General features: G+C 35.3%; 1 protein-coding gene across 1 annotated transcript; it reads left to right on the top strand.

The window, feature by feature from the left end:
• The first annotated feature begins 16,090 nt into the window (after nucleotides 1–16,090).
• On the top strand, nucleotides 16,091–17,403 carry LOC122414846 (uncharacterized). Its single transcript, XM_043426449.1, has 2 exons — nucleotides 16,091–16,823; nucleotides 17,057–17,403. Exons 1-2 carry the CDS (start codon nucleotides 16,091–16,093, stop codon nucleotides 17,401–17,403), a joined length of 1,080 nt encoding a protein of 359 aa, XP_043282384.1.
• Nucleotides 17,404–17,836: the final 433 nt, after the last annotated feature.

The raw sequence follows: 17,836 nt of genomic DNA, 5'->3' as shown, positions 1-17,836 counted from the left end.
TATGCCATGGTATAGCAATCTTTGGAATTGGATGCAACTCCGCTTGAATCTTTCCCGAATGTGATTTTGCAATTTTACAAGTAGCACAATTGTCCACAAATTTCTTCACAAATTTAGCCATATTTTCAAACCAATAAAGGTCATACAACTTTTCCAACGTTTTCTCCCATCCCAAATGCATTAAGGATTCGTGAGTGGTATTAATGACAGACCATCTGAGAGCTCGAGGTAAAATTGGTAACCATCTTGATCTTCCATTTCGTTGAATCTTCCGATACAGTACTCCAGATCGAATCTCAAAAGTTTTAGCCAAGTCACTATCCATTTCTTCTTTGTTTAAATCATTAATTAATTTTAAGATTTCAGTATCTCGTTGTTGCTCTGCAACCAACCAATGTTCAGAGAATTCTGCCACATAAACTTCTTTTTGCTCAACTTTTTCAATCCTTTTTGTAGCTATTTCAGGTAAGGGATTTCTTGAGAAGAAATCAACATGGCTCATACTCTTGCCATTTCTGTGAGTAATTTCAAAATTAAATGCCTGTAGAAAGGCCCACCATCTATGAACTCGTGGAGTAAGATCTAACTTCTTTCGTGATGCTGCAAGTGAATTACAATCCGTTACCACTGTAAATTCACAACCATGCAGATAATGTCTAAAATGCTTAACTGCATTTACAACTGCAAGAGTTTCTAACTCATACGAATGATATTTTGATTCTGCATTTGTAGTGCGTTTACTGAAATACGCCACCACTCGTAACTTTCCTTCTATTTTTTGCATAAGAATAGCTCCATATCCAATAGAGCTTGCATCTGTATGCAATTCAGTTGGATATTTTGGATTGTATATTGTCAATACTGGTTCATTGGTCAATATAGTGATGATTTGTTGTCTTACTGCTTCATGATCTGGTTTCCACTCAAAATTTCTTGTACAAGAACTTGTCAGAGCAAAAAGCGGTGCCATAATCTGGGAAAACTTTGGCACAAACTGACGGAAATATGATGCCAATCCTATAAATTGACGCAACTGAGCTACCGTTTGTGGTGGGGGTAAGGCGATTAGAGCCTCAATTTTCTTTGAGTTTGGTCTCACTTCACCACGACTCACTTCATAACCCAGATATTCAACTTTTTGTTTCATGAAAGAACATTTTTTAATATTAAAAGAAAATCCCGCTTTTGTGAGTGTGCATAATACATTGTGAATTCTGTTCAAGGATTCCTCTATATCTTGAGTTCCAATTATCAGGATATCATCCATATACACGATGACATATGTATTAGCAAGATCCCCAAGAGCATTTATAACTGAACGTTGAAATATCGCTGGAGCGTTTCGAAGTCCAAACGGTAATGTAAGGTATTCGAAGTGACCTTCCGAAGTTATAAATGCAGTTTTCTCAATAGAATCAGGATGCATGGGCAATTGATGATAGCCACTAGCCATATACAAAACGGTGAAATAATAACATCCGTAAAGCCTGTTTATCTGATCTGATATCAACGGCAATGGGAATCGTTCAGGAACCGTATTATCATTTAGCTCTCTATAATCTATACACATTCGATCCGAACCATCCTTTTTCTTGACTAAAAGGATAGGACTTGCAAAAGGAGAAGAACTCGGACGAATAATATGAGCATCCAAAAGCTCTTTTATTTTGTCACGAACTACTTTACGTTCTTCTTCACTCAATCTATATGGGCGTCGATAAACGGTTTTGTTTGGATCTTTAAGACGGATGTGTACCGGTTCCACTTTTGCACAACCATTTGGAGTTCCACACACAAATTGAGCTTTAAATTCATTCAAAATAGCTAATAATTTTGGTTTAAATTCCATTGGAATATCAGTATTGATATTTTCAAAACCAGACTCGTATGGTTTTACATTACAAGTGTTAACCACACATGTTTTTGTTATTTTTAATGTATCCACTGTCATCAATACAGTCAGACCCTGACTCAATATTTCAGCTCCGATCATGACGTCATGACGTAAATATTTATCAAGCAATACATGAAAAAGAATTTCAAAAGTGATATCATCAATGTGCACTGTAGACAATATTTGTAAAGTGCTATTAACACTGGTTTGCCCAATACCAGTCATAGCTACAACATTATTTATTCGCTTGCCTCGAATTTTATTAGCAATAGTCTCCTTCATAAGAGAACATTGAGATCCAGAATCAAAACAAAATGAAAACTGCTCACCGGATTGCCGAAACACACTCGTAGGTGTATTAACCACACACATATCGACACGGTGTTCAATGATATTGCCAGTTTTTTCCTTTCCATTTTTCTCCGGACAACGTGAAGCATAGTGACCAACCCTTTGGCACTTGAAACAAATGACTGAGTTTGAAGATTTACTTGAAGTATTCTTCTTGAATGATTCTTTGACAACATCATTTGCTCTATCCTGTTTTTCATTTCCTTTCTTCATTCGACACGATGATGCTTTATGACCGATTTTATTGCAATAAAAACACTTGACAGTGGAAGATACTGTTATTTGCTTAGATTGTTTTAAATCATTTCCTTCATTTCGGTCATTACAATTATCCACAAACTTTCGTTTTAAAAATGACATAGCTTTCAATTCATTATGAAGCTGATTTCTTGTCTTGATATCAGTAGTAAATGCAAGACGTTGAATGCGTGAATCCAATCGTGCAACATGTGCCAATGTAGTAGACACCGCAATTTCTTCTATACTCAAGTTTTTCCATCGAGACGTCAATGACGTTATCATCGAAGCAGCATATGATGCAATACACTCACCTTCTTTTGGTTTACCACCCATCAAAATGATCAAAAATGCAGCAGGAGTTTCTAGTGACTCAAATCGTGTTATGAAAAGTTGTTTGAATTCTTGTCACGTCATGCCAGGATACGATATTTTCGATAACCATGATGATGCTTGTCCTTTCAATGCACGACTTAACACAATCATCAAAGCAGCATTTTGTAATGGTTGTTCCGTCATACAAATATCGGCAGTTGTTATCCATGCTTTAGCATTAATAGCGTTTTTATCCGGATCAAACTCAAGTAACCGCACACTATTATTAATTGACGGAGGTTTAATAACTTCCAATAATGCAAGAAAATTTCGATTTTGTTGTTCGAATAACGATCGCCACGATTCATCACTATTTTTATTTGTATTATGTAGGCTCATAGATTCCGTGGCTTCGAATCCACGAAATGATCCCACTTCTGATGTCGAATTATTTAAATTATCACTTGTCTCGTTTTGATTTTCCGTCATATTTGTCGCGTTAAACAACTTTCGCTTTCTCAATTATGATCGATTACAAAAACTCGGTGATCTTGTCACGAGTGCACACGTCGGATCCCTTTTTCTTACTGACTCCTCTTTTCTTTTCAAACAACCCTTAGCAACGATCCATCTCTTGACATGTGCCTCACTTCAATTTCACCCAAGCACCTATGCCTGACGTCTTTGTAACACCATCAACCAATTTTGTTTTACTTCGACATATATATATAAACCATGTGTCAGTTTTCGAACATCGTATTAACAAACGGAGTTTTGACATTATGGAATGCGTGTGGGATAAATAAAGAAAACTTTCGTCATCTAACGAAGTGCATAGTACTAAAACCTGCGGAATGCTAAACTAAACCGGTATAAAAGCAGTCGCGTAAATGTAGTCTGTGATCTGTCGTGTGTAAAAAAGAATAAAATAAAAAAATACGCGGTGCGTGTCGACGAAACTTTTTAAGATTTCATTAATTCGTTTGACTGAAAATAAGTTTATCATTTATATCATTTGTAAATAGGTTATACGATATCAATACATCGATACGCACATCCGAAACCACCCGAGACTTGTTTTCATACTGAACGTCATTTTGACAGATGCGGTTATGATCCCCAAAGTGCTGTTGTGTGCGGACTCTAATTAATAAATGAAAATGGTTAGTGAAAAGTGGTTAATATTTATTTTGTTAAAACTTGTGGTATACTAAACCGGTATAAAAGCGGCCGCGTAAATGTAGACTGTGATCTGTGTGTGCAAATAAAAAATATAAAAAATGCGCGATGCATATGTCAATGAAACTTTTCAAGATTTCATTACTTCATTCGATTGGAAATAAGTGTCAACTGAGATAATCTTTCAATTAAACCAGAGTGCGCGGAATATTGTTCAGTGTAAATATATCGTCAGTTGCGTGATTATATATCATGTGTAATTATGTAGGTTATATATACGAGTTCCCTTTGATAGCTGTGTGGCAACGAACCGGCCGGGGTTTGACGTTACGAAGTGCGGGACATATGTAACAAACGTTCGCATAGTTAGTGAATAATATAAATAAGACAAATCACTTTATCAAAAATAGGTCTGGAAGTTGTAAGAAAAAATGTTTGTTAACTTATAACGTCAAATTTTCTTTTTGCGATCTGAAATATTATGGTTGATAATTAATAAAACAAGAACACACGGAACTGTTAGTATATATAATGTGAGAAACTCCAATCGAATAAATGTTTTCTAATTTATTTTTTGTGTCATCATTATTTTTGAATATTCCCATATTTTGCTTCCTATTGAGTCTGGCTCTGCTCTTTCCGATCCTTGTTTTGACTCCATCGGTTTGCAGCGGATCGATACATATTATTAATTGGTTGCCTAATATGTATCCTTTAATTTTCTACCATTTCTTCATGCTGATTGTGGTAACCTGATTCAAGTGGTTTCCGACTATGATCATTATTCGCACATTTTGTATATCAGATTCTCAAAACAGTTTCTGGTGTTGATATAAGTGTAGTTATACTTCTTCCACCTGGCCTGTCGAGTAATAAATTTTGAAACTTGTTCCAAAAATCTTTCGATGCTTTTTTTGCTGATAATATGAAAAGTTAAATCTTCGGAATGCGGTAGACAAACACAAATTTTGACAACAATACTTATGAAATAACGTGTATGTTGAGTATTCCTATTCTGCAAACTGCAAATGTGGAATTATTGGTGAAAACATTCATTACGATAAGTCTACAGTTGCTCAGTTTTGGATGCGATTGAGTATAATGCCTGCCAACATCATGGAAACTTACAGAATTTCTGAATGTTATGTGCGCTATGTTATTTTAATGTAACATCATGACTTCTAACACCCTTTCACTATAATACTATATATTTGGATCACTGAAATACAGCAAAAATTTGCAAACTATAAAATTTATATACTGTGCCATTCATTTTACTTTTTGACGCTCACCGTAACATAAATATAAATATGAAGTGAAAAATTCAAAACTCCCGACTGAAAAATTGTATAGCGTATTTAAAATAAAACGAAGTCGAGAAAAAAATGAATGTTAGAAAAAAAACAATATTGTAAAAAAAGGATATGCGTTTCCAGAAAATGATTTTAAACTCTTTTTCTTAAGAAAGTTGCAGTAAACTTTGGAAAGACTGAAATAAAAATAGATTAATAATAAAATAGATAAGAAACCATTTAATACAACTCCCTCGAGATTCGATTTTTATGGTTAATATCGATTGATGGTAGTTAAGTCATTTATATATGAAAATAAAAATTTTAATATAGTAATTGTCGAAGTTGAATGATTGTACAAAGAATGAAGGTGATAATAAAACAAAAAATTTTATCACGCAAACAACTAAAATATGTTATAATCATAATGGAGTTTAATATTTGTCAGGAGAAGTCTCTAATCAAATCATTGAGTAAGAGTTAGAGACATCTCCCGACAAACATTAAACTCCATTATGATTATAACATATTTTAGTTGTTTGCGTGATAAAATTTTTTGTTTTATTATCACCTTCATTCTTTGTACAATCATTCAACTTCGACAATTACTATATTAAAATTTTTATTTTCATATATAAATGACTTAACTACCATCAATCGATATTAACCATAAAAATCGAATCTCGAAGGAGTTGTATTAAATGGTTTCTTATCTATCTTATTATTAATCTATTTTTATTTCAGTCTTTCCAAAGTTTACTGTGTTACGTCCAGAAGGGACGAACGTAATTGGGAAATTTACTTTGTTTTCGCTGCCACCAACCTACACAAAGTGTAGAATTTTTGAAATGTGAAATATTTAGTAGATATTTTGTTTGGTCTAAACGAAATTAAAATAATTGGATAATTATGGGAATAACCGAAATATTGCAATATTGAGGTGATTAAGTAATCGAAATAATTTAAGAGATAACGAAAGGGTGCCTATATGGTCCCGTACGGGCCCCGAAGCAGGAGATTGGGTCGCTCAAATAATTATTAACCGGGAAGTCAGATTTATTGACATGGAAATAGAAGGTTTGACGAGAACAGAAATAGATGTGAAAAGTATGCGAAAAGGAAAGATGCAAAAAGGTTTATATCACACGAACGGGAACAATTCTCCCATTCCGCTCCGCACACAATAACCGCGCCTTCGTTTGACGCGCGGTTCACACACACGCACAGAATTAACTTGGTTTTATGAAGAATAACAAATTGAGAAATAAACTTAACAAAAGGGTGCACGCAAAAGTCTGCAAGACTCGGCAAAAAAACGTCCGTGAGGCAAGGGGCAGTGTGTTGCTCACTTCGCGTTTGTTATCGAAGGTTAGGCTTACGGTCTCTATGCAGTTTCACCGATCTTTCAGGATTTACTAAACCGCCGCGAGTTGCTAACCTACGGAGTTATCCCGAGGGACGACCGAGTGTCGGTTAAGAATCAAACGGAACTATAATGTGCAAAAATCCTCGCCACGGCGACGAGAGCTCGAAAGCGATCGTTGTGACGGGGTTTTCAGCATCTCAGCACTTTAGTCGTTTCCATGGATAGGTCCCTCGAACTCGCGATCAGGCGATGCTGATCGGGCGGATTCCGAGGGCTTCCGGCCAGCGGCGACACGAGGCAACGCACATAGGTCGCACTCAAGGACGCTCCGTTGTCAAGTCGCGCAGTTGTCGGAGGAGGCCGTCATCACGAACCGCGTATATTGAAATCACACGCGGGGCGTGACAACTGCAACTTTCTTAAGAAAAAGAGTTTAAAATCATTTTCTGGAAACGCATATCCTTTTTTTACAATATTGTTTTTTTTCTAACATTCATTTTTTTCTCGACTTCGTTTTATTTTAAATACGCTATACAATTTTTCAGTCGGGAGTTTTTTAAATGTTTTTTTAAAACATTATTTTTACAAAGTTGTTTTTTCTACCACAAATTTTTTTTTTAACATTTTTTTACAAAGTTGTTTTTTATAACATACATTTTTTTAAACCTTTTTTTCAAACATTTTTTTTTAACAAAGTTGTTTTTTCGAACACTCATTTTTTTTTATTACTAAAACATTTATTATTTCATAATTTTTAAAGTTCACTACGATTTCTCAGTCCCAATAATTTTTATTATTATTTTACATGATATTTTCTCGTTTTCATTATATTTTTCAATACACTATATCATTTTTTCAGTCGGGAGTTTTCTTCCTTTATTTTTGCCTATCAATCGTTATTTTTTGGTTTTTTTGTAGAATACCATCAAATCAGTCTTATTGAATGAATAAAAGTTGATGAAATTGTTGATTTTTTTTTTCGATCGTCGTAGTAATTGTACACGTTGTACTAAGAAAAAAATGAATGATTAACTGTCCTAATAAGTAGTGTATATTTTGAACATGTACTTCGAGAAAAAATGTACAAAAATGTGACTCAATGTTGTAACATCACTGTGAGCTGAATATCCGACAATTCAGTGTCCTGCCCACAATAAGTCTTTCTTTTGTCAAGTTTCCCAATTTGTTTATTAGCTTCGCATCAGCTTGCATTCTCCGTTTCACATGCAGTGTCCACAACAAATAGCAGACTTCTCGATTCATGGGTTGAGTAATAGAAAAAAAAAAATTGGAAGAGTAACAAATCAGTGGTGCATTTTTTTTGCATTCGTGTCGTTAATTCCAGAAATAATTTAGGGAAAAAAAACTAATAAAAATCATGCATAATTGTTGTCCAAAATTGCACTTCAATAGCGCCATATTTCCGTGGGACACGAGCGCCGCCATCGGTAGTGCGGATCGCTAATAGCTGAGAGCTGAATGAAAGGCGATCCAGAACAGCGTGAAGTAGTCGATAGTCGAATATGATGCGATTTATTTAAACTGAGTATAGCGTAAATATCAATTAAAAAGGAAAATATTCAATAGATTTTGATTAAATTTGCTTTAGAACACTCTCTGCCACTCACAGAAGGACAAGCACAAAATTGGCTAAGACAACTATCACCGTTTTCGAGAAAACTGGCGACAAAGGAATATCCCCCCACCCACTGATCGCAGTGAAACGCATAACTCCCGTCTTTTGGCCATGCGGGCAGTCGGGAGTTAATTAGAAAAGTCTTCAGCTGCTCATTTATGGATGGATTTGGAATTGCTGTCTTCCAAACTAATTGCGCAGATACATTGAATCGCAGCAGATACCTGCGAACTTTGAAATTTCTGTGGATAAGTATTGTAGCGAAACACACGCGCGACGGCCCGAGCCCGTCGAAACGAACGAAACTCCGCGATCTTTAGATCGCGGACAAAACATCGCGGCGACCACGCTCGTCGTTGTTGACAGGTGGCGGCCATCTTAGGCCGGTAGACATGAGCCCGAGCGGGGCTACCGGCGCCGCTCTGAACTTCGCCGCGCTATATTTTATCGAGATTAATTCTTTTTGTATTTTTTTTATTTTAAGTCGCCCGAGCACGTGAATATGATCAAAATCATCAGAAAAATAGTACGAGTTTAAGAAAAATGATCTGAAGTCAAATCAATGTAACAAAATTAAGGTAATAATGAAAAATGTAAAAAGCGACTACGACGCATGCGCGGGCAGAGCGTTGATGGGCTATAGGACGCGTACGTGACTTTTAGCGATTATAATTTTACGAATCATATTAAAACAAATAACAATGCCAAATTAAAGAAGAAATTGAGTAATAATTGATCAAATTGAAGTTTTTATTGTTTAACATCGGAATAAGCTGAAAATCGTAAAAAGCGGTAGTCCGCGCATCGTATGTTAGCCCGCTCGACCAACGGGCGAGCGTGAATCATGGCAACGGGCCAATCAGAGTAGGCGTAATAGAAAGGTGCGCAGAACCGAGCGAAAACGGAGATTCTCGGCGCTCGAGAATTTTATGGTGGGGACACGGGTATAAGAAGCGCTGCGCGACTCATTCGGCAGACAGTTCTCCCTGGCTAAAGAATCAACTCGGACCTCTCTCAGTACATCAGCCTCAGCAATACTACACCTATCCTCAAAATTTTTGGGGTTCCCGTAGCGCGGACTCTCGGATCGACTCGGCGACGTCTCGATCCCATAGCCCGTGGACGGTGAATTGCCTATTTCCTTGGATGCCTGGATTCTCGGAGCGACTCGGCGACGTCTCGATCCCATAATCCAGGGTCCACACCTAACCTCTAAAAAAATTTCCGGCTTTCCGTTGCACGGGGTTCTCGGATCGACTCGGTGACGTCTCGATCCCATAACACGTGGACGGAGGGTTACCTCTACCCTGTAAATGCACGGACTCTCGGAGGGATTCGGTGACGTTTCTATCCCATAGCCCGTGGTTTGCATCCTACCTTTTAACGTTTTATTTCTTTCTTATTGTTGAGGAGAATTAAAAATTCATCTTATTATCAAAAATTAAATTCACGTTTGAAAAACATTGTCCGAGGTGGTCCTGGTAGGGAGATCTAGACCCATTTAGAAAATAATCCAAGAAACGATAGTTGAAAATTGATTTCATATCGAGTAAAAAGAAATTCAAAATTGTAAAAGCGAGCAATATTCTTGGATTCACTTATTCTTAGAGCTAACGTAACAGGACATCGGGAAAATTAAACTTTGCATTTATAGCGAATTTTTAGGGTTAAGGCATGTCGAAAATACAAGACAAAACCGTTAATTAGAATAAAAACAAATTTTTTTTTGTTTATTTGTTAATTTTGTACAATTAAATTCCGAAAATTGAGAAATTAAAAATTATTTCAGACAGAGAATTTGCAACGTTTTCGGGTCTTTCGGGTCTTTGTCTCGCCAGATCCGATTAAACAAAGCAAGACAATATTAAAATCAAAATACAAATTTTATTTTCCGCGAGCCAAAGTGCTAAATCTTCTTTATTTTTGTTAAATATCGATCAAAATTGAATAAAATCGATTATTTTATTATTTTCACAAAATTAACGGTGTCCGCGTTTCCTTCATACCTGCTCCTTATTATTAAGGTTGCTCGAACCGACGCGTGGCGGCGTTCAGGCCAGGTCGGCAAGAGCGTTTCGTTACAGTATATGTGCTAGTATCATCCCCTATCTTTGATTATAGTAATATGGAATGGAACTTTGTTCAGCAAGTTTTAAAGTGTTTCTTTTCAAATAGTATTGAAGTTTGTATTACTGCGGTATGGAGCGAATACCTTCAAACTTTGATATTTTTGTGTCGCAGCATGTGTGCCAATCATTTTAATTTTTTACTCCAACCGTAACATGTAATTTCAAAAATTCATCACAAAAGTTTTCAGCTTTACTATTTAACTTAATTTTCCTTTTTCTAAATTCCATGCTAAATTTCTTAATTTCTAAATTTCTTTCTAAATTATCCTGAAATGAAATTGTATTCCTCCACAATCAATGCAGGTACCTTAAACGTCTTTGATTTCCGTTGCTCTGTAGAATTAAGTACGCTCAGTTTTTTTTGCTTCTTTGAGTTCTGACACAATAGATGTTTTCGGGTGCCTTTTTTCTGCAACTATCAAACTGTAGATAATTGGATCTCAGCGGCCACTTGCAAACTTTGGAAATATATTTCATCGGGGGCATGTTTTGGATGACACGATAACGTCTAGATTCAGAATGCAAAAGCGACATTTAAACATGATCAATTCTGTTGGATTTGTTGTTTCTTGAATTTGATCTGTCTTTCCTCTTTTCCTTTTTTTTTTCTAACGTTATAAGCCGGAAATCACATCTCAGCCCGCAACACACATTGCTACATGCTCTTGAGTTCCCAATGGACAAAACATATTAGGGTGCAAGGAAAAAAAGAGCCAAAGTCCATGAACAGACCTGTGACGAAATATTTCCAGTAAAATTTTGACGCAAAATAGGTCCTTTTTCGTGGAAACCAGCGTTATAAGCCGAAAATCATATCCCGGCCTCCAACCCGCTTACGACCGTGCGTTTGGGTTTCTAATTGACAAAACATATCAGAGTACAAAGAAAAAAATAGCCAAAGTTCAAGGACAGACCTGCGACGAAATATTTTCAGTACTATTTTGACGAAAAATAGGTCTTTTTTCGTGGAAACCAACGTTATAAGATGAAAATCATCAATAATCCATAGATATTTAAACTAAAATCCTATAGTCAACTGAAAATAAATACGGAACTTTTGAGAAAAAAGACGTGATATCAAACCATAAACTTCCCCTAGGAAAAAAAAGGTTGGGACAAGTACATTGATGGTCCCTCGTTTGCTGATAATTCCATCCATAAAAAAAACTTAAAAAAATTTTTGTTTTTAAATTGTAAAAAAATTTATTTTATAAAGAATACAAAACAATTCGAAAAAAATTTCATAAATCTTGAAAAAACATTATATTAAAGCAAAAACTAATCTGTATCTATTTTTCAAAGTGTCAAAAGAATCAAATAACAAGTAAAAAATAAAAAACCGAAAAATCGGTCTTGAAATCATTTTGGAAACCGATGCCTCATTCTTCTTATTAGATTCGGACAGCTAAATCAACTGAAAAAAATTTCATCTAATTTACGTGTGGCATTAAAATTTATTATATTAATTCGAGGCCAAGTATTTTCTAATGAATTGAAAAAAGTTACCACTTGAATTACGTGCAGCATTAAAATTTATGATATCAATCGGTGGACAAGTATTTTATTAGTAACTCCAAATTTTGACATTATTAAATTCTTCTAAGAAGCTTTTAAATCCAAAAAACTCACATGAAAATTAGTCATATGTTACTCTATGGTGGTAGAGACTTATAAGAAAATCAATTCTTCTCAGACTTTCAGGATCCTCTGGTATTATTCACAAAATTCGACGTCGATTTGATCGATACAAATTATGTTTACATATGTGTTAAAAGTATTTGTCCGGCCCATCACTTTCCGTTTAAATTGTTCATCCCAATAATAATCAGTGCTTGTCTAGAACTGATGGATCACAAGTATCCATGCAGAGGGAATTGAGAGAATTATCTTCAAGTAATTTTTACGTAATTGCACTAATTTAATAAAAAAAGCAAAGAAATTGTTGCGCAATATACAAGGCATATTATTATGAAAATAATTGTACATAATATATATGTTCAAGTTTAAAAAATAATTCTCCAGTTTGTATTCAATGACGGCAATTTTTGCTTCTCACTTATTCTTCCAGCGAACGAATTCCATTCGGAATAAGAACTAACCTATACTATTATTAAGAACATTAAACTAATAATGAATCGCATTTCAATAAATGTTTAACCGGATTCTGCCATACAATTCCATTTTTTCATGATTGATTTTTATTTAAATGAGTAGTGATGGGCCGGACAAGTACTTTTAACACATATGTAAACATAATTTGTATCGATCCAATCGACGTCGAATTTTGTGAATAATACCAGAGGATCCTGAAAGTCTGAGAAGAATTGATTTTCTTATAAGTCTCTACCACCATAGAGTAACATATGACTAATTTTCATGTGAGTTTTTTGGATTTAAAAGCTTCTTAGAAGAATTTAATAATGTCAAAATTTGGAGTTACTAATAAAATACTTGTCCACCGATTGATATCATAAATTTTAATGCTGCACGTAATTCAAGTGGTAACTTTTTTCAATTCATTAGAAAATACTTGGCCTCGAATTAATATAATAAATTTTAATGCCACACGTAAATTAGATGAAATTTTTTTCAGTTGATTTAGCTGTCCGAATCTAATAAGAAGAATGAGGCATCGGTTTCCAAAACGATTTCAAGACCGATTTTTCGGTTTTTTATTTTTTGCTTGTTATTTGATTCTTTTGACACTTTGAAAAATAGATACAGATTAGTTTTTGCTTTAATATAATGTTTTTTCAAGATTTATGAAATTTTTTTCGAATTGTTTTGTATTTTTTTTATAAAATAAATTTTTTTACAATTTAAAAACAAAAATTTTTTTAAGTTTTTTTTATGGATGGTATTAAATTCACAAAAAAACATGCAGAGGAAACAATCCCGCTTTTAAAACTATTGAAAAAGGAAACAAAATGGCGCTGGTTAGAGGATGAGAAAATTGCTTTTCAAAGAATTAAATATTTATTCGTAGATGACGTTCTTTTACAACACCCAGACCCAGAAAAGGGATTCATTTTACAGACTGACGCAAGTAGCTATGCTTTGGGGAGCACCCTAGCTCAAAAAGATGAAAATGGCGATTTGGGAGTGATAATGTTTGCCAGTAGAACACTGAAAGGGGCCGAGCTAGCTTACACTACCACCGAAAAAGAATTGTTAGCAATTGTGTGGTCTTTGAAGAAATTTAGAACGTATTTACTTGGGGCAAAAATTGATGTTATTACAGACCATCGAGCCATCACATTTTTGAAAAATTGTCAGTTATTAAACGAGAGACTAACTCGATGGATCTTAGCGATTCAAGACTACAATATCGAATTCGAATTTTGTCCCGGGGAAAGGAATGTTGTAGCCGATGTTTTGAGTAGACTAAATCCACCAGATACTGGGGGGCGAAAGGGCAAGGAGATAGTGATCAGCACAATGTTGGCGATCAAACCATCGAAGGAATTGGAACAAATGATTAAACAAATAGGAGTTTGGCAGGAAAGGGAAGACAGAATTAGGGAAATCAGGGAAGGATTGGAAAATGAAAACAACGATAAATACAAAATTAAAAATAATATTTTATTAAAAGCAATAAATTCCGAATCCTGGAAAATAGTTCTGCCAAGAGAGATCCTCCATCCTCTGGTATCTGAAACACATCAAATGTATGGTCATGTAGGAGCTAAAAAAATATGGAAAATAATTACAGAAGATTTTACTTACCCGAGACTGTACCATTCTGTCAGACAGATTCTTGCTTCTTGCGATTCTTGTCAGAGAAATAAAGTCCCAAACCAGCATTCTTATGCGGCACAGCAAAATATCGTTCCGGAGGGACCGGTAGATATTGTTTCAATCGATTTTTTTGGTCCCTTACCTGTGACAAAAGGAGGAATGAAACACATCCTCGTCACAATTGATGCTTTTTCGAAATTTGTTGTTTTGTATCCTTTAAAAGCGGTAACAGCGCCAGCAACAATTGCTAAAATTTTTAATCATTATATTCCCGAGTTCGGAAAACCGAAAAAGCTTCAATTTGACCATGGCACGCAATTTACTTCGCGATTATGGCTAGGGAAATTCGCCAGCGAGGGAATTCAGCCAGTTTTCTCTTCTATTAGGCATCCACAAGGAAACATAGTAGAGAGAGTAATCGAGAGATCGGTAGATTTTTTCGAACATTTCTGACCGATAAACACACTGACTGGCTGAAATGGGTCAAAGTTATCGAGGACTGTATAAATGAAACACACCACGAGACAACCGAAATGACGCCCATTGAAATACAGAAAAATGTTAAACCTCAAAGAATCTGGAGGAATTGGATTAAAATAGAGAGAGATGAGGAATTAGATGAGGAAGACGGGATCGAAGCCAAATTAATGCTTGCCAGGAATAGGATAGAGAGAAAAGGTAGAGAAAGGGCAAGAAAATTCGACTCAAAACACAAACTAATTCAATTTAATGTGGGAGATTTAGTTTTAGCCAAAGCGTGCAACGTTAGCGACCCTGTAAATAAAAAAATGGCAAAATTCTTCTCGATTTACGAGGGGCCATATAGAATTAAAAAGCGAATAGCAATCGCAACATTTATCCTGGAAAATCCTGAGACTGAGATGGAGAGAGGCATGTATCACGCAGCGAACCTAAAAAAATACAAAAATTGATTAAAAACACGTATTACAAATAAAGTTACCAGGATGTATTGTTCTAAGCTATATAACTTACCTTTATTTATTACTTCCAAACGTATCCACTGGAAAAAGTTTTCAAATTAATAAAAAACTTACAATTTTATGCTCAGGGTGACGTCACAGTTACACTCACCTGTTGAATCCATATTTCTCCTACGGGACGACCTAAAACACATAAAAACAATAGAAAAACACAAAAAAATAAATAAAATCAAAAAGAAAAGAGAAAATCACATGTTTATTACTATTTTTATTAATAATAACAATTTTTAATTCAAAATTACAATTCCCGACAATAAAAATGTTGATTATTTAAAAGTTACTAGCGAGAATACAGATTTATTACACTTAAAGACTTCAAATGTCGAAAAACGAATTTACGATAGCCAAATTTTTGAAAAATTGGATGTTATGTACAAAATAAGCAGTGTCATGCTCCATCTCACTCTAGGGATACACTAGAACACGGAAAACCTATTTCCGATAATAAAAATGTCGATATTTTAAAAGATAATCATTCAAAGTGGTTTATTAGTAATTATTATGGCTTAATTAAACGAGTTACGACTCGAAAAACCGTTAAAACAGTCAAAAACGCAATTTTATGAATCTCGGTAACGTCACGCTGTTGTAGCGGCAAACTTCAGACGGTACCCGTAGCCAGGACTCTAAATTTTAGTTCCCGGGTAATCCGTGCGCGGCGAGTGGCGCTGAAAGTAGCCGAATTAGCGTAGTAACGGCCAATTTTGAACGAACAATCGCCATATTCCTGACCTCACTCAACGTCGAACAAGCATCCTAAACGGACGGCCCCGGCGTAACAAGTCCAGAAGGAGTTGGGACAAATTAGCAAAAAGAACAGGTAAAACAAATGTTTTTAGGCATGAGGGAGACAAAGAAATGACGCATGAACACGAAATAAATCTAAATAAAAGAGACACAACGAAAATAGGATGACACGAAGAATAATTATTAGAATTGACTGACAGGTAGAATGAATGTAGCCGTGCAAACTGACGAGGTTGAGACGAAGCATTTCTCGTGTCAAACTGAGGAGGAAAAGGGGAAGTGGCATGATTACGAAAAAGACGTGGAGATCATTGAAGAGGCGAATAAGCCTGCAGATGAAAACTCCATGTTCATTTGTAGGACACGCCCTGATAAGTCGGGGAACAAGATGAAGCATCAATCTACACAGACCGCTAAGATAAACAAGGATAAAGCCATTCAAACAGATTGGATAGTGCATAGGATAGAAATCGATGAATCGAGACTCCAAGGTTATGAGATTTATCTACATCATTTGGCCAGACATCAATTTTTGTTGAAATGGAACAAGGAATTCGAGGCCCCACCTATACTTACCGACATTGAGGAGAACTCCACAAATAAGATTGGGGAGAAAATCGAAGGGTGGAAGACATGGAAGGTAGGCGAATTCCATTGGGACGAAGAAAATAACAACGACGAAAAACTCAAGGAAGGAGGTCAAAGAAAAGGGAAATCTTGGAGTGGCGGTGAATTAAAAATAGACTACGAGAATAAGCAGAAACAAGGAGGATCGATCAAAACGTTCAAAGGATTGACCAAGAAGCAGATACGAACTAACGAGAAACAAAAAGAGTCAAAAAACAAAAAAAAGAGGAAGAAATTCAAGAAGAAAGGAAAGAGGAATTTAAAAGCGGAACTAATGAAAAGAAGAAGGATGGAGAGGGAAAAATGGTCAGGCAAGTCAGCGAGATGGATTTGCTTTCTTTGAAAGGAAAGAATTGGGTAAACGATCAAATCATCAATCAATATTTCGATTTGATAGTCGAAGAGGCAAATACAAACAATAACAAAGAAATATGTGCCTTTAATACATTTTTCTTTCCGCGTGTTCACCTGAATGGGCACAAAAGCGTTCAAAGATGGACAAGAAAAATTAATATATTTGAATACGAAAAAATTCTTGTCCCAGTACACCTTGGAAATCATTGGTGTCTGGAGGTGATTAATCTCAAAAGAAAAGAGATTGCCTATTTTGACAGTCTTATGAAGGACAATCCCCAATATTTGCGATCCATGATGCAATATTTGATGATAGAGGCTAAAAATAAAAAGGAAAAGGAAATTGATGAGCAACAATGGACAATGATAACACGGAAGGATATACCAAAGCAAGAAAACACACATGATTGCGGGGTTTTTGTGTGTGCGTTTGCCCGATGCGCAGCGTTCAACCAAGAAATACGCTTTCGACAGGAAGACATACCCGAGATGAGGGACAAAATCATACGGGAACTGCAAGAAGGGAAGCTGTTATAAAAAGAAAAAAAAAGGAAAGGAGAGAATGGGGGACGGAAGTGTTTTCGTTTTATATTCCTTGACAAATACTATTGGGAAATTGAATTGTAAATAAAAATAAAAAAAAGGGGAAGGAGATAAGTTTCTCAAATTGTAAATCCAATAAATTCAAATACTAGAGCCCTACGAATTGAAATAAAAGGTGTTATTTTATTCATATGTTGTTCCTGGTATAATCCATTGGTTCTCTCCTGTTGTCAAAGTCCTGAAGTCTTTAAATCTAAAAAAAAAAAAAAAAAAAAAAAAAAAAAAATATTGATAAATAAATAGTAAAAATAAACTAGTAAAGATACTAAATCAAATTACAGAAATATAGAGAAATTACTTACGATGAAGAATTGATGTCCTGGATGTTTCTGCACCTAGAAAATGGGAGTTTGGTTAATGAGTAGTA

This window comes from Venturia canescens, chromosome 8 (genome assembly GCF_019457755.1).
Source record: "Venturia canescens isolate UGA chromosome 8, ASM1945775v1, whole genome shotgun sequence".
In the NCBI taxonomy this organism is placed as follows: domain Eukaryota; kingdom Metazoa; phylum Arthropoda; class Insecta; order Hymenoptera; family Ichneumonidae; genus Venturia; species Venturia canescens.
Note: the sequence above shows the minus strand (reverse complement) of the source record. Positions and strands in the feature narration are given on the sequence as shown.